The following is a 24,799-nucleotide window of genomic DNA, read 5'->3' as shown; positions in this document are numbered from 1 at the left end:
TGTATATGCTTATAATTCACGTGTAACCGAAGGCTAGTTGCTAATATAAAACTTTTTTTTTTAATTTTAAAATTAAAATACTAATCATGCAAAAACCAGAGATTTACTTCTTTCAGCGTTAAAATAAATATCTAAACAATTTTAAAATGTGTGAACTTTACGATTTGGCGTGTATACTGCAACTTTAGATTAGTAATTGCCAACTATCCATGTAAATGTAAAGTTAATAGGGTTGTACTGCTTAGATCGGATGTCTGTCATACATAATTCGTTACGTGACTTTAAAGGTAGTCTACATTTTACCGTCTGTATATGTTTAAAAGTCTTATCTAGTTATGGTTTCTTTCCAAAACATTATATTCCACAATTGTTCTGCTATTATTGGCAATTATCGAGTGAAAACCCAACTACGACTTCATGCCTATAGTATTTAAAAACATTTTCTTCCAAACACTGAAGCGCGAGACAGACCCCTTGAAAAGTAAACACTAACAAGTTAATTTCGTTATTACAATTTTTACTTAACTTCAATCTTCAAGAATATTTCATAAATGTTTTCTACACATCCATTTCATGTTCGAAACATCAACATATATGATTGCTAAACGTCAGTCAAGCCTTTAGGTTAAAAAAACTCAGATGTATATTTACACCTTTCATCAAAACCCATTATACCATATACTACTTCTATGCCTCGCCTAAAACAGGAAACGACTTATTCTCGGTCTAGTGTGCTGTTAACATTATTTATTTTTGTTGGCTCGTTTACAATATCATTAGATTAAAAATGTTGCTTAGGCAAAGACAAATCATTATCTGAGCCGCCTCTAACACAGTATTTACACTATAGATACTATTGTCTAAAGTCACCTCCTGAACTTTAAGTCCAGCCCCTTTCGGTTTCTGACTACCTGGACACATTTAGTAATGAAATAAAGGATCACAAGTCAATTATCTTCAGACTATAATAAACAAAAAACAACAATATATGTATATCTTGATGTACAATTATTAAGAATTCACTAATCAACATGGTTCCTTGATATATATATATATATATATATATATATATATATATATATATATATATATATATATATATATATATATATATATATATATATATATATATATATATATATATACATATATATATATATATATATATATATATATATATATATATATATATATATATATATATATATATATATATATATATATATATATATATATGTATGTATACATTCATAATTTATATATGTATATATTTATAATTGCCCACGGAAGAGATGGCATTAATCAAGTTGTGCTAATGATAAATGATTGTATTTCTAAAATAAGTATCTAAAATGCTACGACTTATAAAGATATTATAGACAATCATACGGGGATATGATTTTTGTAAACACAAAAACTTGAAAGCTTTGGAATTAGTCGGATTGTGCCTGAGGCCATACGCCTATTTCTGAATAAATATTTATATATATACACATATATATATATATATATATATATATATATATATATATATATATATATATAATTATTTAAATAAATATATATGTGAATATATATATATAATAAACTAAATAAATAATATATATATATATATATATATATATATATATATATATATATATATATATATATATATATATATATATATATATATATATATATATATATATATAAAGCAATGTATGTGTGTCTTTTATGCAAAAAATCTAATTATGTCTTTATTTAGTCCTATATCACTTACTTCCCTTTGATAAATTAGGAAAACACAATTACTTCCCTTTATAAAACCATTGCATTGGTGGAAAAGAATTTACTTTTTATTACTTTGTTTTGGTATTGGGAAAAAAAATAATTACATAATTAGCGGGGATTGATCAAGTGCAAATGTTGTAGGTATTTTACGGATAAGCTTGGAGTATTGTAATTGTTCATTAAATTGAAACAGGCGCGTTCGTTTAAGTGAGTGCAAAAGACTATGAATAAGTTTGGGTACTATAGTCATTTATTAAGCTAAAACAGGCGATTCCTCCCCGGGCTAGACTGTGGGCACTTTCCGTTTATGTTCGCGTTAGTGTTTTCTTTGTGTTTAGGTTTGGTTTGCGTTAGTGGTTGCGGTTTGATTTGGTTCGTTTTTGTTCTTTCTTTTTTCGTTTTCGTTTGTGTTTTTTTCTTTGGGTTAGTATTTGTGTTTTTGGTTGGTTTTGCGTTTGGATTTGGTTTGTTTTCGTTTGCTTTTTCGTTTTTTTTTTGTGTGTTGTTATTGGCTGGTATTGGTGTTTGTGGTTGTGGTTGGGTTTGTTGTTAGGTTTTTGTTTGCTTTTTGTTTGTTTTTTCTTTGTGTTTGTATTGGTGTTTGTGGTTGTGTTTGTTGTTGGGTTTTTGTTTCGTTTGTATTTGTAATTGTGTTAGCGTTATGTTTGCGTTTTGTTGTTTTGGTTTTGGTTGGTTGTCGTTTGGGTGGGCAATGCCGGGTTTATGATGATTACTAAACACACAGGTAATAGTCTTTAACAGAAAGGTTTTTCACAGAAGCTAGAGCAGGGCCTGGCTGGGACGGCTAGTTCATTATAAAACTCTAGGGAAGGGTTCTGTTAAAATTCATTTTTAATTTCGCAGGGTCGGCGCCACGGGCGGCTGCGATTTTTCTCTGTATACGGTTTATAAAATTTCGGTTTCACACCGTTCATCCGTATACCATGAAATTTTGGGGAGTAGATGAGAACACTCCCGAGAATATTTCAGCGAAAAAGAAAACTAAAGTTTCTTACGGGCGGCGCCATATAACTTTCGTCAGTACACGGTTTGCGCCCATATATATATATATATATATATATATATATATATATATATATATATATATATATATATATATATATATATATATATATATATATATATATATATATATATATACTAGCGTACCCGTCCCCCGCGCGTTGCCGAGGGATAGAAGAAAGTTTGACAAATGTTTTAGAAGGATTTTACCAACGCGTTACCAGTCATATGTTCTTAGACGCGTGACCGCATGAAAGCATTGAGTGTACATTAATCACTCACCGAAATAATATGGTAGGCTCCACACTTCAGTGACCCCCCGATTACACTACCTCATAGGCGCGGCGTACGACCCCTGGCTCACTAAAACTAACAGGCGCCATCGGCCAAATAGCATCCTGTTAATAATGATGCAGATTTCGTCATTCGCTAAAGTGACAAAAATGAACAGGATGTTTTTCTTTGACACGTAAAAAAATTATTTGACGTGTTTTAAATATCAGGGTGACTGATGCAATATGCTAGCGTTACTAATGGTCTATTATTAGATGCTCGATCTCAATTTCTGACTGGATTGTCTAAAAATAGATGCTTATTGCATCATTCGCAAAGTGACGAAACTCTACAGTAGGCTCCTCATATTCAAAAAGTTATTTTTTCATCTTTCGCAAGGTGACAAAACTGTACAGAACGATTTCCTCGCGTTACAAAGTTATTTTTAGAAGCCTGTTGTAGATTTACCGCTGAATATAGTAGTACCCCTTACTCGCTATGCAGGACGCTCGATTAACGGATGCCAAGTGCCCACATAGTCGCTCTAAAACTCTGGGCGCCAAACCGTGTATTGACGAAAGTTGTACCCTATATGGCGCCGCCAATAAGAAACTTTAGTTTTCTTTTTTGCAGAAATATTCTCGGGAGTATTCTCATCTACTCCCTAAAGTTTCATGGCACTCGATGAACCGCATCCGAGTTTTATTTTTTATACACCGTGTATAGAAGAAAAAAAATCGGGGGGGGGGGGGGGGCGCCGCACTTGCAATATTTAAAAATATTTTTTTTGCAGAACCCTATCATTGAGTGATCTAATCATCTCCCCAAAGTTTCATGGTACACGAATGAACGGTGTGAAACCGAAATAGACTTTTATTTTTATAAACCGTAAATAGAGAAAAATCGCATCCTCCCGTGGCGCCGCCCTTGAGAAATTAAAAAAGGAATTTTTTTTTACAGAACCCTTCCCTGGAGTGTCCCAATCAACTCCCCCAAAGTCTCATGGCTATCTGATAACGGTGTCACACCAAAAAATCTACTTTTATTTTAATATACCGTATATAGAGAAAAATCGCACCCTCCCGTAGCGCCGCCCGAGCGAAATTAAAAATATTTTTTTACAAAACCCTTCCCTAGAGTTTTATCATGAACTCCCAAAAGTGTCATGCCTATCGGATGAACGGTGTCACTGCAATTAACTTTTATTATTTTTATATACCATATATATTGAGGAAAATCGCACCCTCCCGTGGCGCCGCCCTAGCGAAATTAAAAATATTTTTTTTCAGAACTCTTCCCTAGAGTTTTATAATCAACTCCCAAAAGTTTCATGCCTATCGGATGAGCGGTGTCATTGCAATTAACTTTTATTATTTTTATATACCGTATATTGAGAAAAATCGGACCTCCCGTGGCGCCGCCCTTGCGAAATTAAAAATTAATTTTTATAGAACCCTTCCCTAGAGTGGTATAATGAACTCCCCAAAGTCTCATGGCTATCGGATGAACAAATGCCAAACCAAAATCGACTTTTATTTTAATATACGTTATATAGAGAAAAACAAATCGCGCCCTGTCTACTGCGAATTTGAAATATTTTTTTTCGCAGAAACCTCCCCAGGAATATTCTCAACAACTTCCCAAAGTTTCACGGCGATGTGATGAGAGGTGTAGTAATGCATAAAGGACAGACACACACACACACACACAAACATACATTGCTTATATATATATATATATATATATATATATATATATATATATATATATATATATATATATATATATATATATATATATATATAAACAAATTACTTCGTTTCTCTCATAACCAGGATGATGAGTCAAGAAACCGAAGTCGAGTAAGTAAAACATTTTTATATTTTTATATTTTAAAAAAAAAACACGCATACAAAAAAGTACTTTTTTAAGTACTCTTGTGTGTAACAAAAATGACAATCATATAGTAATACATAGACATGTCCATAAATACGCATGCGCATCCATATACATAACGAAAATGCATGCATATAGATCAGCCTTATAACTACGTTTACTAACTTAGAGTGTCGCTTACAATCACCCTGCTCATTTTTTTAAACAATTTTCGTTGAAACTTTAAAACTTATTATAAACTAGCAGACCCTCATCCTTAAGAATCCATAGCTTCCTCCAGAGAAGATGATATTTTTGAAATATTAAATATCGCTTTACTACATTCCAAATACTTGCATGTTGTATTCGCATTAAATCTATGAGTGATGTTTTCTGACAACTAAAAATGTGTATTAACTATAGGTTAATTAAACAACCGTATCTCAAATGTAGTCTAAGGACAGTTAAAACAAAGCGTAAACCTATTCTTTAATAAACCGGGAATGATCTCCCCTAAACTTTCTCGAATATTCTTATATGAAACAACAGGTGATGGCAAATCGTAATATAGACTTGATTTTAAATCCATTTTAAATACTTAAGCTTTTTAAAAATATAATAAAATCAAGTAGAAAAACAACTGCACACCAATTGAACGCTAAAAAATTAAATTTGCATAATAGTGCGAAAATAGAAATAGGAAATTACTCAAAATTTGAAAGAAGACAGAGCAGAGCATTAGATCTTTTACTTACATGTGAAATTTTATTTATCTATATGAAATAGTACTCAAGTTATAGGCTTTTGAAGAATTCAAAGTAGAAAAAGTTCCACTTCCGATTATCGGAAATCTACGATTTTGATATAATACCTATATATGAATTTTATTTCATCAACCTAGCTGTAAAGGTACTGAAGTTATCGTGTTTACACACACACACACACATACAGACAGACACACATACACACAAACAGACATACGGACAAAAGGGCAAAACTATGTTTTTCATACTCAGGGAGCTGTAAAACGTCGAGATTTGTAAAAAAAAATTTCTTCACAATTACAAGACTTTCTCTATAGGCTTACTTCGTATATACGCGAGAGAGTAAAAATTTACTTTGGAAGACATTGGATGACGTGGTTGACAGGTCGCGTAAACCTCAATAAAGTTATCCATCTGAAAAATTCCCGAAATATTTTTTGACGTAAGCTGTTTTGTCTATAACTTGCATGTTTCTTTTTTAAATATTTTATTGTATAAACTTTTTTCGAGGAAGGACGTATAAAATTAATATTAAATTACAATTACAATAATGCAGACAATGTCTATGTGGTCTTGTGGAAAAACACTATTTCGAAACGATAATAACTAAATAAAAACGTGTCTGCTAAATAATACTTCAAATCGAAAAGTTAAATTGTAAAGATAGTGAAATAAAAGTAACATGAATTATGAATAATTTAAGGTAATTTAAAACCGCATTACTCTTCTAACCCCCAAACTTCTCAATTGCAACGCAAAGTGCCTTCCTCAGAAAACAGCTTTACCAAAATGTGTCAGAAGCTGGCTTTAACACGACATCGGTGGGCGTAGGGCCTTCTAGTTTCAGGTAACCATCCAAGACTGAAGAGTTCGTAGATGAACTTCAACGGTTACGTGTTCGTGACCAAGATGAGTCATCTAAATCGAGGCATCCGGTTGTGGTCAGGCACAAATATGGATGGGAGTCGCTATGCGATACTTAGTCCTAGACACATCATATGAAATGTTCTCTTGGAACAACAATTAAACTTATGTGGGTATAAGTCATGTCTGTCTTAATTAATTATTAATCTTCGTAAACAGATCCTTGTACATAGGTCTCCTCTAGAGATGGAGTAAGACCTAAAATAAATATGTTTACGGAGACTCTTGCTTATCATAAAGCTAATGTAAAGTTCCCTGAAAGACTTAATATGCTGGTCTCTTTAATGGCCAGCTAAATATAGTCAAAACAAAGAAACTCTGATTATATGGACATCCCATTGTCTGTCAGAAATAAGCATGCATGCTACGGTGGCCGAGGAGCAAGTTCGTTGAAAGCAAACACGACATTGAATTGAGGACATTAAGCGCTCTACTGGGCTGCCGCTGCAGAATTACATAAAGTAGCTTAGACCGAGATTGATTGCAAAAAATAATATAAAAATCTACTGTGGTGCCCAAACGACACACCCACCCATCGAGGTCATGGAATGATTAATCAGTTAATGAAATATTTAAATTATTAATTTGCTTAAATATATATTGGATAAACTTACTTACTAAATATCGTTGCGGATATCAACAAGTTTCAATATATAACAATGATGTCTACTGTACTTAACGAAATATATAGAATATTATAAGTTATCTAACGTTATCTTTCTCTCTCTCTGTCTCTCTCTCTCTCTCTCTCTTTCTCTCTCTCTATATCTCTCTTGTTGGTCTATAGTATTAAAACTTTGAAGTCTCTAAATATCATAGCTTTCTAAGGTAGGCCTACATTTTTACTTCCTCGTATACGATGTATAAAAGAAAATATTGTAATCGTGAGAAAAAAGGGAGATTTTCACAAGTCTAGACGTTTTACACGTCCCTGAGTCGGAAAAACAGTTTTACAATTGTGTCCGTATGTCTGTGTGTGTATGTGTATGTCTGTGAACACGATAACTTAAGAACCGTTACAGCTAGGTTGATGACATTTCATACATAAGTATTATATTCCCAGCTATTGCCGGTATTCAGAAATGGAACTGCAAACAATATGTGTATAATAGTGCGGAATTTAAGCTATTCTCGACTTTTTTTCAGATATCTCTTTACCAATCTATAAATTTGTATGAGTTTTCGTCACCAACTATTTCTCAATGTATAGCCGCATCTATATATATATATATATATATATATATATATATATATATATATATATATATATATATATATATATATAATTCTCTTCTTGGAGACCATAGAAAACACCAAGTTGCAAGCGCGTTCCCTACTACCCCCATCCCTACTGTGGTTCAAGCTAAATGTTTACAATCGTAGATAATGTAGTTTGAAACTATTTATAACACGTTTTTATTAACTCAGCTTCGCGTTTGTTTGTTGTTAAAATTGACAACGAAAATTAGCCCACTTTTGATTGGTCTAGAGATCTGAAATTCGGCATGCAGGCTATTTTCGCCTAACAATTTCAGATGCAATCATAAAAACTAGCAATTAGAGACCTAAATTAGCTTAATTAAATTACGCCCCTAGGACGCTAAAATTGTGGACATGATTTCTCAAAAACGTACTAGTAATAATAATATCTCGCACTTTTATACACATTTTATTAGGCGTTCACTTGGTGTGGGACGAAGTGGTCTAGCAGTAGAGAGCTGGACTGCTAACCCGTTAGTCTCGAGTTCGAATCCGAGTTCAAGTCAGTAGACCGTCCCTGAGTCCACCCAACTCTGGGTCGGGCAGATTTATGATTAAAGCGAAAAGCACACAACTCACGAATTTTGGAAATTTGACGGTGAACGTACCCACGTTTTTTGTCATCAAATGTATGAACAGTCATCACAAGAACCTGCACAGCTCGAGGAAGCACAAAATCTACGAGCAGTCATTGGTAGATCCTCTAGGATCGGAAGAAAAATTTATTTTCTAGTTTTTAGTCCACAAGAAAAACGTGTTTTTTTTAAAAGTTTTTTTTAAGTATTTTATTTTAACTTAGGGGAGGTAACTAAGAGGAGTTTTCTTTCACTGGAGGGAGGGGGAGGGGTTGGGGGAAATGAAGGGGTGGGGGTTAATATCCTTAACGAGCTACTGATAGTGTTTGAAAGCAAATATTTTCAGTGGAAGCATTGGTACTGTCGAATTCACAAATAGGGTGTTGCAGTTGAGTCCAAATTGAGCCCTGCCGGTTGGCGTTTTTTTAAACCAAATCTGAATATTTTTATTAAATCTTTTTTTTTTCAACTTAGGAAAGCTACTTTCGCTTTTGGCTTCAAAACAAACTCAAGTTTTAGAATCAGAATTTCATGAATTTAGAACTAGAAATCGAGATAGCATCTAGATTTTTAAAACTAGATCTAGAAAAATAATTGACTTTGCAGCTTTTAATATAGAATCTAGATTCTAGATCTATTCTAGAATTTTATTTAGAAAACAACCTACTCGTTAGTTTTAGTTAAGTTTTAGTTTGAGAGGTAGGGACCGTAGTCTAAAGAAAACTGAAGAGTAAAGATAAAGAAGACGTCGTAAAGTGAAATGACCAATTCTAAAAAATTAAAGATTGAAGAACTTAAATAATTAGATTCTACTTTAGTGTACTAACTTAGTACTAAGTACTTATTAATATTAATGATGATACGTCTTACGCTAAGATATAAACAGTAGGAGTAGATTTAACAAACTCAAATAGTATTATTTACTAAATCCTAAGTATTTTATTTAGATCTAGATCTCTGATCTATGCCTTATTGTTGTTATATAGTATACATATATATATATATATATATATATATATATATATATATATATATATATATATATATATTTATATATATATAGTATTATACTAGACTACCCGTTATCTAGTTAGATAACTGTGGGTTTCGGGGGTCATCCATAAATGACATCACGTCTGTCAGCACTTATCATCCCAAAATAACCAGACCACACATTCAAAAAGACGTTTTTTTATATTTTAAAAACTCTACTAAACCCTACTTCACCTGCCCAGTGTCCCGCCAAGTCTCAGACATGTTTGAATTAAAAAATAAAGAACGATTCCGGCCGAGCATGGCTCTGACCACACTATCCCTTCATATGCTGATAACATAGAAACAGGTAAACTCTACTTCACCTGCTTTGTGCCCCGCGACGTCCTGATAGTCAACCTTATCATTTTTTTTTTTTTTTTTTTTTTTTTTTTTTTTTTACGTCTCAGTGTTGTAGATTTGAGTTTCAGCGCATCCGGCCAATGAGTGGTGGCAGTAGCTGATTTTTACTACGTTCATTATGCGACATAAGAAGACTGGTGCAGATTTACAATATAAACTATTCCTGAAACTTTCATTCTCAAAAAATTTTTACATGTTATTTACAGAATAAAATATGTATTTTATAGGGTGAGGGGTTATTTCATGGGCCAAAAGCAATTTGCTATTTCTGAAAAATAAAGTTATAATTGGGACAATATTTGGCTATAATAAATAAAAGTGCTGAGTTATAGTAAACTTTATATTAACAAAATTTGGCTTCAAAGGTTGGTCTAGGCTTCCTAAAGGGGGGGGGGGGGTGAAGTACAAATAGTTATATATGAAGTATACAGGAAAACATGATATGTTATGTACAATAGGTAGTTGCTATTTCTGAATAATAAAGTTGAAAAGGGGACAATATTTGTCTGTAATAAATAAAAGTGATGAGTTGTAGTAAACTTTATATTAACAAAATTGGCTTCAAAGGTTTGTCTAGGCTTCCTAAAAGAGGAGAGAAGTACACATAGTTATGTCTGAAGTATACAAAAAAAAACATGATATGTTATGTACAATTGGTAGTCATTTGCATTCACACTTTTCATTTGTACCTATTATCTGCAAACAGTCTTCATTTTTTATTTTTTTTTATTTAATCAAAATTTTAAAATAATTAAACTTCAAAACAAACTTATTAATTAATTTGAGTTGGTAATGTACAGAGATGATCGTTAAATCAAATATGTTGAACGTATTTGAATTACATAAAAGGACAAATTTATAAGAGAGAAGCGGTGGTGGGTCAGTGAGGGGGGTGGGTGGTGGGTGGGGGTTGGTTGGGTAAGGCGACCTAGACAGCGTGATCGTTTTTGCTACGCTGAGTAAACAAAATTCGTTCACTGGGAAGTTTGGTTGGGGGAGGGGGGTTGGTTGGTTGGTTGGTTGTGGCAGGCCAGGCGCTGGGAGCGTTGTTGCGTGACATGACTGCTAAAAGGGGGAGATAAACTCTCCCAGTATCACGATAATAGTGTAAAACTAGTAACATCTTACTTAAACATTCACAGTGAAACATTCCAGTGGCAAAGTAAACGGGTAGTGTAGTTACAAAGATTTCAAGTAACAGATTTTTACATCTTACTAAGTGGTTGGGGTAAAGAGGTGGGGTTGCAAAGATTATTTATAAGTAAAGTAATCAATAATTTATCCAAGGGGAGGTTTGAGTGAGGGGAGGGGGAAGTTGGTTGGGTGTGGCGGGCCATGTACTGGGAGCGGTGTTGCGTGACCTAACAGCTGTGGTATCTTATTTATAGTGTGTGTGTTCGTGTGTTTTCCCTGTCAAGTCGTCTGTTAAATATCAAGTCCAAAGTCTGTCTGTTAAACTCTGTCTCGTTGTATTTTGCGCTATTTCTGCAGTCAACCTTATCATTCACATGTAGGACTAAAGAAAAAAATAATTGAAAACTTTGTTGTAAAAAAAAATATTTTACTATTACTAAAGTCACTGTTCTAAACTTTTATAATTAATGTGGTTAATCTACCTATGAATATATCAATAAATTAATTAACGGCTTTAAATTAGTTTGTAATTAAGAGTGTGTTTAAGAAGGAACAATATTTACCGCCTAAAATCCTATTTTACAGCTCTACACATAATGCAGTATCTCCCCAATAACAAATCAGAAAAACAAACAAACAAAAAAATGAGTTATCAAACATCACTATTCAGTCAAAGTTAAGCCATTGTTCTAAAACTTTAAAATTAATGTGGTTAATCTACCTATGAATAAATCAATAAATTAATTAACGTCTTTAAATTTGTGATTAACAGTCTGTCTAAAAACAAAAATTGTTCTCTACCTACATACTATTTTACAGCTCTCCACATAGATTAGATCCATTTACAATAGTCAATCAGACAAACAAAAAAAAACAAAAAAAAAATATTCAAACATGTAAACAAACTTGAGTTTTAGTAGTATATAGATAGTATAGATAGACTATAGTATAGTAGTAGGCCTACGTACTACGTACTAATTTTATTTTATATTGAACTATATGAATACTTTTAATAGGTACTAGTATTTGTTTAGTACATAATAGCTAGTATTTAGGCTAGTAATAATATAATAATTAGCTAGATTTACGATTGGCTAGACTAGTACTTTACTTTTAGTCAATAGTGACAAGCCCATTACTATTACAGATCTACAAACTACAAATATTTTGTAAAACATAAACCTTTGGCCTTTAGACATAACTTTTGAATTTAGGCCTATAAATTTTTCTTTAGACTTTCTTTTGCTTAAAAAGTTTAGGCCTAATTAATTTAGTAATTAGGACCTACGTATTAATCATATTATTATAGTTAATTATAGGCCCCTAATTTAAATTAGGCCTATTTAGTTGTAATAGATTGAGTTAATTGTGAGGTCAAGGGAACTCACTCTCTGTATTAGTATTATATTTATATTGTTATCTTGAGTGATGTCCCTTACATGTTGTTATCTATAAATAGTTCTCTCTCTTTGCATCATGGCGTCTGTACATAATAAAGGCTGTTAACAACCAACGCGGCTTCTCGTCAGTCATTACAATCTACCTCATTTGGCGACGAAGGATAAACATCTACTAGAAAGAGCACCTACTTACGCAAAAAAGAGGTTTGCTAGAGCTTATTAGCTAATTATTTCTAGAATTATGGCGCTGTATGGCCAAATAAAAGAATTTGATGCGAATGATGAAATCATTCAAGATTACCTAGAGAGGTTAAGCTTTTACCTAGAAGCAAACAACGTGACGATAGAAGCCAAAAAGAGAGCTATTTTGTTAACAGTCATAGGGCCTCAACAATTTAGGCTACTAAAAGACTTATGCGCACCAGCTAGTCTAACTACCAAGAGCTTTAACGAGCTGAGCAAATTGCTAACAGACCACCATGCGCCTACCCCATCAAAGTTTTTATGTAGAGCTAGATTTGACAGTAGGACTCGTCAACCAAACGAGTCAATATCAGAATATGTTGCTGCTTTACGTCATTTAAGTAGATTCTGTGAATTTGGAGAAACGCTGTCTGACAGACTATGTGAAAAGTTTGTGACAGGTGTAAACAGCCCTGATATTCAAAGAAAGTTGCTGCTCGAGTCAGATCTAACATTAGAAAAGCAATACAACTTGCAACTTCAATCCAGCAGTCATCAGATGCGGCGAAATCTTTAACGCCTTCAGGGATCCATGCAGTAAACAGCAGGTTAGTCAATAAACATCAACCCCATCAGAGCATTCCAACTTATGCTAAACAGCCTGCTCGTTCAAATCCTAGATCTAAATCTAGTAATAATTATCAAAAATGTCATCGATGCAAAGGTCCCCATGCATCTCATCGGTGCAAGTTCAAGTCTGCAACTTGTTATAAGTGCGGTAAGCAAGGTCACATTGCCAAGGCCTGCTTTGCAAAGTCTTCGTCTGTTGCTAAATCTAGCCAGTCAAGACAGTACCGCAACCAAAAGCAGCACTATGTTAACTCTCACCAAGACTACCTAACCCAACCAATGAACCACTCTACCTGTGAAAATGCTCAAATTGATTTGCAGCCGGATTTCAACCTGTTCTCTGTTAAATCAATAAGTCATGCTCCCATCAATGTACAAGTTAATATCAACGGTAAGAGCATCAGCTTCCAACTTGACACTGGAGCATCTCTAACAGTCATAACAAAGAAAGATTTTGACGCTGTCACAGGAGGATCAGTGTCTCTACAGCCGTGTCACAAGTGTCTAACAACATACACTGGTGACAATGTTCCGGTAATAGGAGAGTGTATGGTTCATGTAAGTTATAATGGTCAAAGTGTTAAACTTCCTCTTCTTGTGGTTGAAGGAAATGGACCGCCATTACTAGGTAGGAACTGGTTAAGTGATCTTATAAAAGGACTCTACCAATATGAAAGACTATGTTTTGGCATATCATCTAGCCCTGGAATTTTCCAAGCTGTCATGGACAGTATTTTTAAGGACATTCCAAATGTTTGTGTGTACTTTGACAATGTGTACATAACTGGTAAGAATGACACTGAACATCTTAAAACACTTGATAAAGTATTAAAAATTGTTGGTGAAAAAGGTTTAAAGATAAACAAAGATAAATGTCAATTCATGCTGACAGAAATTAGTTTTCTTGGTTATATATTAAGCAAGCAAGGCATCAGATCTCAACCTGAGAAAACAAAAGCCATTAAAGAAGCACCCAAACCTGAAAATACCCAACAACTAAGAGCTTTTTTGGGCTTAATAAATTACTATGCAAAGTTCATAGGAAATCTGTCTGGTAAACTATCACCACTGTACAAGCTGCTACAGAAAAATGCAACTTGGCACTGGGGTAAACAACAAGAAGCTGCTTTTAATACAGCAAAAGAGGCTTTGTCTTCTGACACCTTACTAACTCACTATGACCCAGGGAAAAGACTTGTATTGACATGTGATGCTTCACCAGATGGTGTAGGAGCAGTCTTGTCCCACATGGATGAGAAGGGTGACAGACCCATTGCTTTTGCCAGTAGATCTTTGAACCAGGCTGAGAAAAATTATTCTCAGTTAGATAGGGAAGGCTTAGGCATCATTTTTGGTGTTAAGAAATGTCATAAGTTTCTGTTTGGTAGGAAGTTCACCATCTTTACAGATCATAAACCATTGCTAGGTTTATTTGGAGAAAACAAAACCCTACCTGAGCATGCCTCACCAAGAATTCAAAGATGGGCTATCACACTAACTGCATACAATTATGAATTGAAATACAAACCTGGATCTGAGAATAGTGCAGATAGTCTTAGTAGATTACCTTTAAAAAACCAAAGCCTGAGCTATGTACCAGAAGATGTATTTGTTCTCTTCACTATCATGGATAACTCCAATATAAATGTGAATGATATTAAAAGAGAAACACAAAAAGATGAGTGCTTAATAAAAGTATATGAGCACTGTATGAATGGTTGGCCTGAAGAGTCTGTGAATGATGACTTAAGGCCATATAAAATAAGAAATTAAAACCCTTTGTGAAGATAATATAAAAGATGGAGAAGATGCAGTCCATTATCAGTCAGAGTTGCCTAAACAAAGTATTTGTAACTTAATAAATGATTATGGTGATATGGCAATTTCAAATGTTTTAATTTAAAGAGAATACATTAGTAAGAAGGAATGTGATCATCAAACAACTTTGCTAACATCATTAGCACTTACAGAAACTAAAAGGGTAACATCAAAAGAAAAGAAAAAAGATTTTTGCCATTTAATACACCCACTTCAAATACTGGATCACAGTTGCAAAGTGATATTGTCCAGGATATTACTTTTAAACAGTATTTTTGGTTACCAAAAAGCACTATCAGATTACCTGAGGAAATTGATCAATCAAAGAAATCTATGTCAGTCAAGGATCTGAATAACAGCATAATACTTTCAGATGCCAATTCAAAAATAGTTCCATTAAATCATGACAAAACATTCATTGAAGGAGAATTTGGTGTTAATAAGAATGTGTATCTAAGAAATTATGGGAGAAAGGAAAAATGGATACCAGGTCAAATTGTTCAATGTACAGGACCTGTGTCTTACAAAGTTAAAAATAACTTGTGCAGATAATAAGTGTGAATCTATCAATCCCACCAAATCTGAACAGTTCACACCAACTCAGTTTGTTCCACAACCAAGTTCTGTTGATATGAGTGAACCAAGTTGTCTGGAGTCAGAAAATGTAAATTCTGGAGTTAATGATTTAAATCCTAGACCTCCTGAGATAGAGAATCCAGATGGTCAGAATCTTGAGTCACCAAATCAAAAGCCACTGAGAAGGTCAAGCAGGACAATCAAGGTCCCAAATAAGTTAGACCTATGATTTTAAAGGTCAAAAGGACTTTGACATCATTGTTTTGTATCTTGATTATGTTGTAGCATATTGTGCATTGTTTGTAAGGATGTAATCTACCATAGTGTTCATGTTACAATATAATTGGTGATTTTAGGATACTATCAATTGTTCTATTGAGAGATGTGTTATTGTGTTCTAAGGGTAAAGGGATGTAATAGATTGAGTTAATTGTGAGGTCAAGGGAACTCACTCTCTGTATTAGTATTATATTTATATTGTTATCTTGAGTGATGTCCCTTACATGTTGTTATCTATAAATAGTTCTCTCTCTTTGCATCATGGCGTCTGTACATAATAAAGGCTGTTAACAACCAACGCGGCTTCTCGTCAGTCATTACAATCTACCTCATTAGTAATAAAGGATTTGCCTTTATTCGTTTTAATAAATAGGCCCCTATTTTAAATCAATGTCATATTATTAAAAATAATTCCTTTTCCTCGTACTATTTCTTTTAGTACTAGATCTAGAAGTAGATAAACCAGATATTATTACACAGTAAGTGACAGTAGGCAGGCCTAATAACCGTAATTACTAATTAGTCGTCTGCTTAGTGGTTAGTCCTCGTAGACATAGTTATAGTTATATAGACAAGTTATAGTGTAACAGTATTACTAGATAAAATTCTATATCTAGTAGTAGCTCTAGAAATTCAAAATTTGATTTAAGCACAAAGTGAGTCTAAAAATTGGATTAATCTAATAATTACTAACATTAATTAGTTAAATTTTAATAAGCTTTGTTTGGCTTTGTGTTACTGTCATTGAGCTTTTAATTTAACATTGAAAATGTTGTTCCAAGATTTAAAAAAAATCATCAACTTCAATTAATCTATATATCTAGATTCTAGATATTCATACTGCTATACAAGGCCTACTTAGTAGAAATTAAATATGCTATAATATAACTACAGTATTCTGTCTATATCACTCAGAATAAACAGATATGACTAAATAGTAGTAGGCATAATGTATAATACATTGTTTTAGAAGAATTTCTCTTGCTTTATAGTAAGCATGTATCTTTAGTGTCTGTCTACACTATTTAATATTTATTTTTACTGTTAATGAAAGTAATATTCTACAGATGAAGCATGTTCCATTTGTAATAATAATGCCTTTATTTTACTTAGGCTAATAAAATAGTTGTGTGGTTTACACTTAAAGTCAGTAACTCAAACCAGTTACCCTTGGTGAACTCAAGCCCTGAAACTACTTCTCTGGATTAGCAATTGTAAGCTGTAATGCTCAACCAATAAATCCCATTTTTTTTATTTTTGTATATCATTGTAAATATATATTTCTGTTCACAAATATTGCTTTAACTTTAATTACGAGTAGAAATATGATATGAACAACTGGTGTAAGTTTCGTTGTTCATATTTCACAATATTACATATACAAATACATCCTAAATATGTCCTTTTATAAATTATTAAAATTAATTATTCTTTTATTGAGTATGTTGTTTTAATACCAGTTCTTTGTGTGTGTGTGTGTTCAAATATTTTTAAAACTGTTGAGTAAACTAGTATTTTTACTTGCAAATTTCGTTTTAAGCAACTTACACTGGCATTAGACTGCTAACCCAGTAGTCAGTAGAAAGTCCCTGAGTGCACCCAGCAGTGATGGGTACCTAACTCATGTTAGTGAAAGTAAATGTGGATGGGCATATGGCTGACCAAATCATCCCTTCCTATGCCAAGGTCACAAAAAATAGGTGAACTCTATGTTGTCAGATCCATGGATCAACAGGTTTTAAACTGGAGCTTTACTACCGCACAATTCTCACTATTGTTTACAATATTTTCATAAACTAATTTTACAAATACAATAATAAAAAAAATTCAACATAAAATTAATGAGAATAATTCAATTTTTGGTAAATAAATTTATCATTTATTAAATATTTAAAAGTAAAGGTATTTGATTTAATACTTTCCAGTAATTGCAGTGGATTTTTTTTTTTTTTGCATCAAATATTGTTCTTCATAAATTGCAGTCTTAGATGAAATCTTCATTATAACACACATATTGATATCATGTTTTGTTGATAGTCTTGGTTGAGGTTTCATGGAACTTGTGTAGGCTTCTTTCTTCGGTGTTTACTATTACTAGAGGTCTATATGCACTGATTACTTCAGGTAATCTGAAAAATAGATGTACACACAATATTTCTACTCAGATGTTTCTCTTATAGTTAAAGTTTACATTTTTATACATAATCAAAATTTTTAATAAAATTGAAACTAAAACTAGCCATTAAATCTATAACTAGATTCTATTACTAAATCTAAACTCTAGATCTAATAACTAGGGTACAATGTAGATACATTTTGCTACATTCCATACTAGGTTTAGATTCTGGGCTAGAGTAATAAGTGTATGATTATTTACTGACACTAAGCCCTAGACAAAATTTCTAAATTACTGTGTGCATTGTTACTACAACTCACACTTGCAATGCTACAGTCACTCTCTATTACACTAGTGAACTCTACAGTCTACATTTACAACTCTACACACTATTTAGGCCTTGCCTTAGCTTAGACCCCACTAGACTAGACAGACTGAGATCGGTAGTCCTAGACTACAGTAACTAGATAGATTAGATAACTTACAACTAGATCTAGATCTATCACACTTGAAGCTAGATCTAGATTCTAAATCTAATCACTGTCACTTTTTATTTAGAGGGATCAGTATAGTTAATTAAGTAATAAAGTAGATATTCAGATATTATATATTTAGGATCAGGTAGATTTAGATTTTAGATCTATTTTTTGAAATATTCTATCATCGAACTAGATAAGTGTTTACTGTTTACCAAATCGTTCAGAATGAGTAATGTCCCCTGGGACTAGGCTTGTTAGGTCTTACATTAACTCTAAAATATAATTAATTTACTTACCGCCACAAAACTTTTCTGTCAGAATTGAATGCAAATACATTACTTCCCAACCATTCGTACACAATAGACTTGAAATTTTGTATATTTGTTGCATATTGGGAGTTCATGATGAGTTTGAAATCTTGAAGCGAAGTCAAGAAACAATCAGACGCCATGTTTTTTATCAATGGGAATCATGGTCACAAAAATTCATTTAGTTTGAAAAATTTAATCTCTCCCTGGCGGAAGTTTTTCCAAAACTTGGAATGGATTAATGAATTAATATTATTAATTATTTCAGAAATTATTTTCAATAGTTTATCTTGAATTAAAAAATTCAAAACACATAAAAATCGATACTTAATATGTTGTTTTCATTTTTGACAGCTAAAACATAATTTTAGCGCGTACCTATTAATATATATAATTTTTTTTAAAAATAGCATGTTATATTGCAAAGTATTACTGCAACACCCTATTATGAATTACTGAAAAGTAGAAAATAAAACAACTAAATAGCGGCGTATGATACGCCGCGGGTCGGCTCGTATTATATATTAGGCAATCGCGGTCAATAATTAGCCCTTGCTAGTGGTTCTAGAGACTGTTTTTTTTTTATTGTTCCTGTGTTTTATTTTGAGGTCAATGTGCCAAATATTAAAATACTATTCAGTGGGGTTGAGTATTGTACGGACCTTAAATTGTTCCTCAATCTTTATGTTTTTCATATGTAAATCACATAGGATGGATATGGTTCTGTCTTACATTTATCATATAAAGCACTATGTCGTATTATCAGCTAATACATTGACATTCTACCACTATGGTAATGTTACTTTAAGCAGTCGTTTTATGTTATTATTCATAATAAAGATAAAATATTACAAGTCTAATTCAGAAAAACCAATACACAATGAAAAAAAGACGTAATCGATACTTAATAATAAAGACACTAACATTACCTTGTAATTTATTTTCTAATCTTAAAAGTGGTCTGCTGTAGAGCTTCTTCCAGACATCTCTTAGGTGTGGGGAGGGGGGCTGCTGACGTTCTTCGCCCTTTCCACATACATTCCCAAAGAGAAGCCTGAGTACAGAAGAACAAGCCTGTTGTAATCTTGCGAAAATTGGAAATCGATGTTTTCAAAAATCTCGACGTTTTACACCTTCATGAGTCGGAAAAACATAATTTTGCAATTTTATTTGTATATATTAGGTGTGTCTGTTTGTGAGTGTGTCTTTGAAAACGAAAACTTCATTACCGTTGCAACTATGTTAATAAAATTTCATGTATCTTCATTATATTAAATGTTTAGTTCTGTTTCATTTTCAGCGATGTCCGAAAAACAGAAAAGGATCTTATATTGCTTTCGGTTTTTCAAAAGCCAATAACTTATGTAATATTTCAGTTAGAAAAAAAAGTCACATATATGTAGACTATCTAATTCTCTGCTATTCTCTCTAACAAATATTTAGTAATTTCCGTCGAGAGGAAGTAGGACTTCACCCATCTCAGGTTTCTCAAGAAAACGGATGTGAAATTATTTTTTAACTTGATTCCTCTATCTTTCTTTTAAAAGCATTAATGTTCCGCACTATTATACATATAATATTTCCTGTTCATTAGGTGCGCACTTTTTTTTGAGAGATTCTATTCTTTTGAAATATTTGAAAACTGATTTTTTTTAAAAGTCTATATCTCGACTAAACAATTGTGGTATCTAGGAATATTCGAGAAAGCTTAGGGGAGATTACAACCCCTTTCTTTAATTCAGTATCAGACTTAATGTTCTTTCCACGTTATCGTTTTAGTTCCGGTTGAGTGTCGGGATCAAGATAAAATGCCTTTTTCCGAAAAATTCCAGATTCCAGTTAAATGTCGTGCCTATAAGGGTTCAAATTTTGGTTAGATTTCCTCTTCAAGTTGAATGTTTATTTCCCGTCTCTTTTCGAATAAATTTACGTTTTCTGTTAAACTTCATTTACTGTTAAATTTCCGTTTAAGATTAAATTTTCGTTAAAGGTTTATTTTTATTAAATGCTGTGTTCGATTAATGTTTAAATGCTGTTTAAATACCAGGTCCGGTTAAAGTTCCGGTACGTTTCAAGATAATGCTTCGAACAAATTTCTGTTCCTTTGTAGTTCCTGTTTTATTTTATTCTTACTGTTACATTTCCTATAACAATTAAGGTTTTATTTTTAGTAAACGTTCGGTTTTAAATTAAAAATTTGATTCTAGTAACAGTTAGGTTCTTGCTAAAGTTTGTGTTCCTATTATTTTTCCGTTTCCAAGTGCAATACCATTTCAGTTTAAAGTGCCTATTCTATCAACATTTTCCATCCTAATATATAAAAGCCCAAGCGCGCACTTCTCTCTCTCTCTCTCTCTCTCTCTCTCTCTATCTCTGTCCGCAAAATATTTCACAGGGTATCACATCAGAATATTTAGCAATATAATGGAGAAAATGGAGAACTTGATACGGACTTTTGTTGAAAATAATATGGTAGATGTTTTAAATGTATAACCAACTTTTTATTTAAAGAAGAAAAATATAAAATAAAGGCATATTCGAATGTAGAAAAACAGTTTTAATTCTGCAACAGAAAAAGTGTTTAGAATTGTGAAAAAGAACTGATGAAATAATGACGTCACTAATGTTTATACATTAACTAATGACGTCATCTGCCGAGTTTACAATAAAAAGAAATAACTATATCTTCTCTAGAATCTATTCCAATGATAAATTTCTAGATCTATATTAAACTATTCAGGCCTTAATTATTTTATAGACATTTTTGTTTGTTTCGCTATGGAACTGGCTTATTTGGGATAAAAAAAATAATTTTAAAGAATAGGCATATTAGCGTAAGTTAAGCTTTTTAAATACGTCTTGCATTCTCCATGATGATAGTTTACTTAATATCACGCAGGTGTCAAACTTATTTTTTTTTTTTATATGTGAATATTCCGATTTTAGACTATAAAGAAAGGAACTACTTCATTCAAATTTGATTTAGATCTAGATCTATGGATCTACTCATCAAGACGTACGCTATGAAATATATACAATTTTATCGGTCAAAATAATACAAATTACTTAAAAACAACATAATGACTATTGAATAGCCAGATTTTTAACAAAATCATTTAAGTCACTTAATCACTGTGTGCCTGTGTTATGTTAAATATGTCGGATTTTTAGCTAACAAGTTATTTCTTTGCTTTGTCACTAATATCGTTCAGCGTGTAATAAAGCACACTACGTTTTGACCAATAACTATTTCATAAATTATTTTCTAAAACAAGTACAACATTTTAAAAGTAAATTATATAGACCTATAATTCACGTGAAACGGGTACCGATGGCTAGTACATGATAAAGTTCCAGCTCCAGTTTATATTTGAGTTTCGGTAGAATTTCCTGATCTGGCTTTGTTTATATTAATGGCATCAAGTTTTGGTTCAAATTCCTAATAAAATTCAGGTTAAATTTCAAGTACCAGTTACATTAAGGTTCTTGGTTTATTTTAGATATGTGTATAAAGGTTTAAGTTTAAATTTAGGCTTATTTTCAGTTCAAATACCGTTTTTTTTAGTTTTTGTCCAGCTCATTTTCGATTCCGCTTAAAGCTCAGGTTCTGGCTATAGTTCATGTTTAGTTTTTTTGCAATACAAATTCCTGTTTCGGTCAATGTTCCAGCTTAAATTCCAATCCCGGATATTTTCCTGTTTTAGGTTACATTTGTTCCAGATAAATTACAGTTTCCGTTTTAATTTTAGTTCCAAATAAATTTCCGCTACCTGTTAGACGTTTAGATTTAGTTTTATATTGAGATGTTGGTTTTGGTTTTGGATTAAAAAATAACTCTATCAGTCTAGTGTCCGTTGTATTTCCCCTTCAAAGGGAAAATTATGTAGTTAAAAATGTTGATGTTAGTAAACATATTATCAAATAAGTTTAAAAAAAAAAATTTAAAATGGACAACATTTTCATTATTTCTTTATATACAAAATGTATCTTATTCAACTGTTGTTTTTATTTGTATTTCAGATAAAGTAAAACAATTCGATTCGATACAATTTAGTCCAGTTTTGTTTGTTTTAAGCTTTCAAATACACAATGTCTTGCTTAACTATAACAGAAAGCAGAGAACAAATATTGAAGAGAGAAAATGTAACTGAGATACATGATTTTGCTCAAAGTGGAAATGTTTCTGGGATAAAAAAAATACTAGAGGATTGTAAATACAACGTGGATGAAGAAACTTCTAAAGGATGGACACCTTTGATGATCGCCGCATGCAAAAATTTCACCAACATCGTTGAATTGCTATTACAACATGGGGCAGACGGCAGTAAAACGCAAAAGGATGGATGGAGTGCACTAAAATTTGCAAGATGGTACAAGTACAACGATGTTGTGGCTTTGATTGAAAAATACTCAAAAAGTTCAACATGCAAGATTCAGGAACAAAAAGCAGGTTTAAGACATCGTCAGAAAGTTGCATTAAAACGAAAATCGTGTTTCCAACAGGAACAAAGATTAAAAAATAAAAGACCCACACATCATTATAACTTAAGGGACAATTTCGTTAAATAGGTTGACCAGAAAGATGCGCAACGAAAAATGTTCCCAAACATGTACACAGAAAAACGAGCAACGGAAAAATTCGCAATTTAAAAATACGCAAACAGAAATATGTGCACACAACAAAATGCACAAAGAGAATTTTACGAACACGAGAAATTTTGCAGAGAGAAATATCCACACTCAGAAAATACGCACTTAGAAAAATTATACACAGATCCCTCGAAATTATAAGAATGATAATGTGTGAATGTGTTTATGCTTTCATGTTAATGTTTTTATGTGTTTGTGTGTATACATAGACATGTATATTTCATGCTCATTTCTGTATATTTTAATTTAAAATTCCACTGCTCATTTATAAATTACTAAGATTTCCCGATCATACATAAGCAGATGCTGTAGACCGAATGTGCTTTGATTACAGATGATTGCCCCACACGTTGTTTGACAACAGTTAAGGGTTTTACACAGACCTTTTGTCAACCAGGGTCTAATCATCGATGTTTGACTAAATGTGGTTTGAACAACAACGCCTAAACAAACCCAAAACTTAATGTCGACCGATATATTAACTGATCGGCCAACCCACCCACCTGTCTCAGTGTTTGTCTGATCGTGCGTCCGTCATTTCACCCAACCTTTGTACTTTTTCTCTGCTCTCTCTTCAGTTTTAAAAATATTCAAAGGTTAGGGGGGGGGGGGGGGAGGGGGGGGGGGGAAGAAACTAAATAAGAAAAGTATGTTAAACTTATATTTAAATCCGGTACAGTATATAGGTCAAAATCCCCAAATCTCTAAGATGGATGACTGTTTAGTAGTACGAACACCACTTTTTCTAAGAATTGCATCAAATAATGTAGTCTCTTTTAAATTTCTTCTTCTTCGTTCTTAATTGTAGTGTTGGAAGGGATCACCTTCATCACAATTAAGTATACGTGTCAACTGGTTATGTGACGTTGAGACCATTGGCTCTGATTTTAGTCTGCTTTTCTTTTTGAATTTTTTTTCCATATCCTTTGTCTAACCAAGAAAAAAACTACAAGGCAGCAGTTGTTTGATTTTGGGGTGACCCGTCAAAAGAGCGCACGACAAAAGAGCGCCGACATAAGAGAGCAGACAAAAGAGCGCCGACTTAAGAGCGACGTCATTAGAGCGCACTAATTTGCCGACAAAAGAGCGCCGAAATAAGAGCGCAAACTAAAGATCGAAAAACCATCCATCGTAATATATAAAAGACCCTGTGCGCACTTCTCTCTCTCTCTGTCCGCAAAATATTTTCGCAGGATATCACATCAGAATCTTCAGCGGTATATAGATAACTTGATACTGACTTTTGTTAAATATAATGGTAGACTTTATAAATGTATTAACAAAATTTTATTTAAAGAAGAGAAATAAAAAATAAAGGCATATTCGAATGTAGAAAAACAGTTTTAATTATGCAACCGGAAAAT

At 32.6% G+C, this 24,799-nt stretch overlaps 1 protein-coding gene across 1 annotated transcript in view; it reads left to right on the top strand.

Moving 5' to 3' along the window:
- The window catches only part of LOC131944121 (uncharacterized), a gene marked incomplete at its 3' end in the record, with an annotated part of 53,370 nt that overhangs the window by 3,901 nt on the left and 24,670 nt on the right, over positions 1 to 24,799 (top strand). Inside the window, exon 3 of the mRNA XM_059304633.1 lies at positions 4,905 to 4,931. Coding sequence (XP_059160616.1) covers positions 4,906 to 4,931 — 26 coding nt within the window. The remainder of the gene's footprint in view (positions 1 to 4,904; positions 4,932 to 24,799) is intronic.

The sequence above is a fragment of the Physella acuta genome, unplaced genomic scaffold, assembly GCF_028476545.2.
Source record: "Physella acuta isolate Inbredline_101_S28 unplaced genomic scaffold, ASM2847654v3 ptg000481l, whole genome shotgun sequence".
Taxonomy (NCBI): domain Eukaryota; kingdom Metazoa; phylum Mollusca; class Gastropoda; family Physidae; genus Physella; species Physella acuta.
Note: the sequence above shows the minus strand (reverse complement) of the source record. Positions and strands in the feature narration are given on the sequence as shown.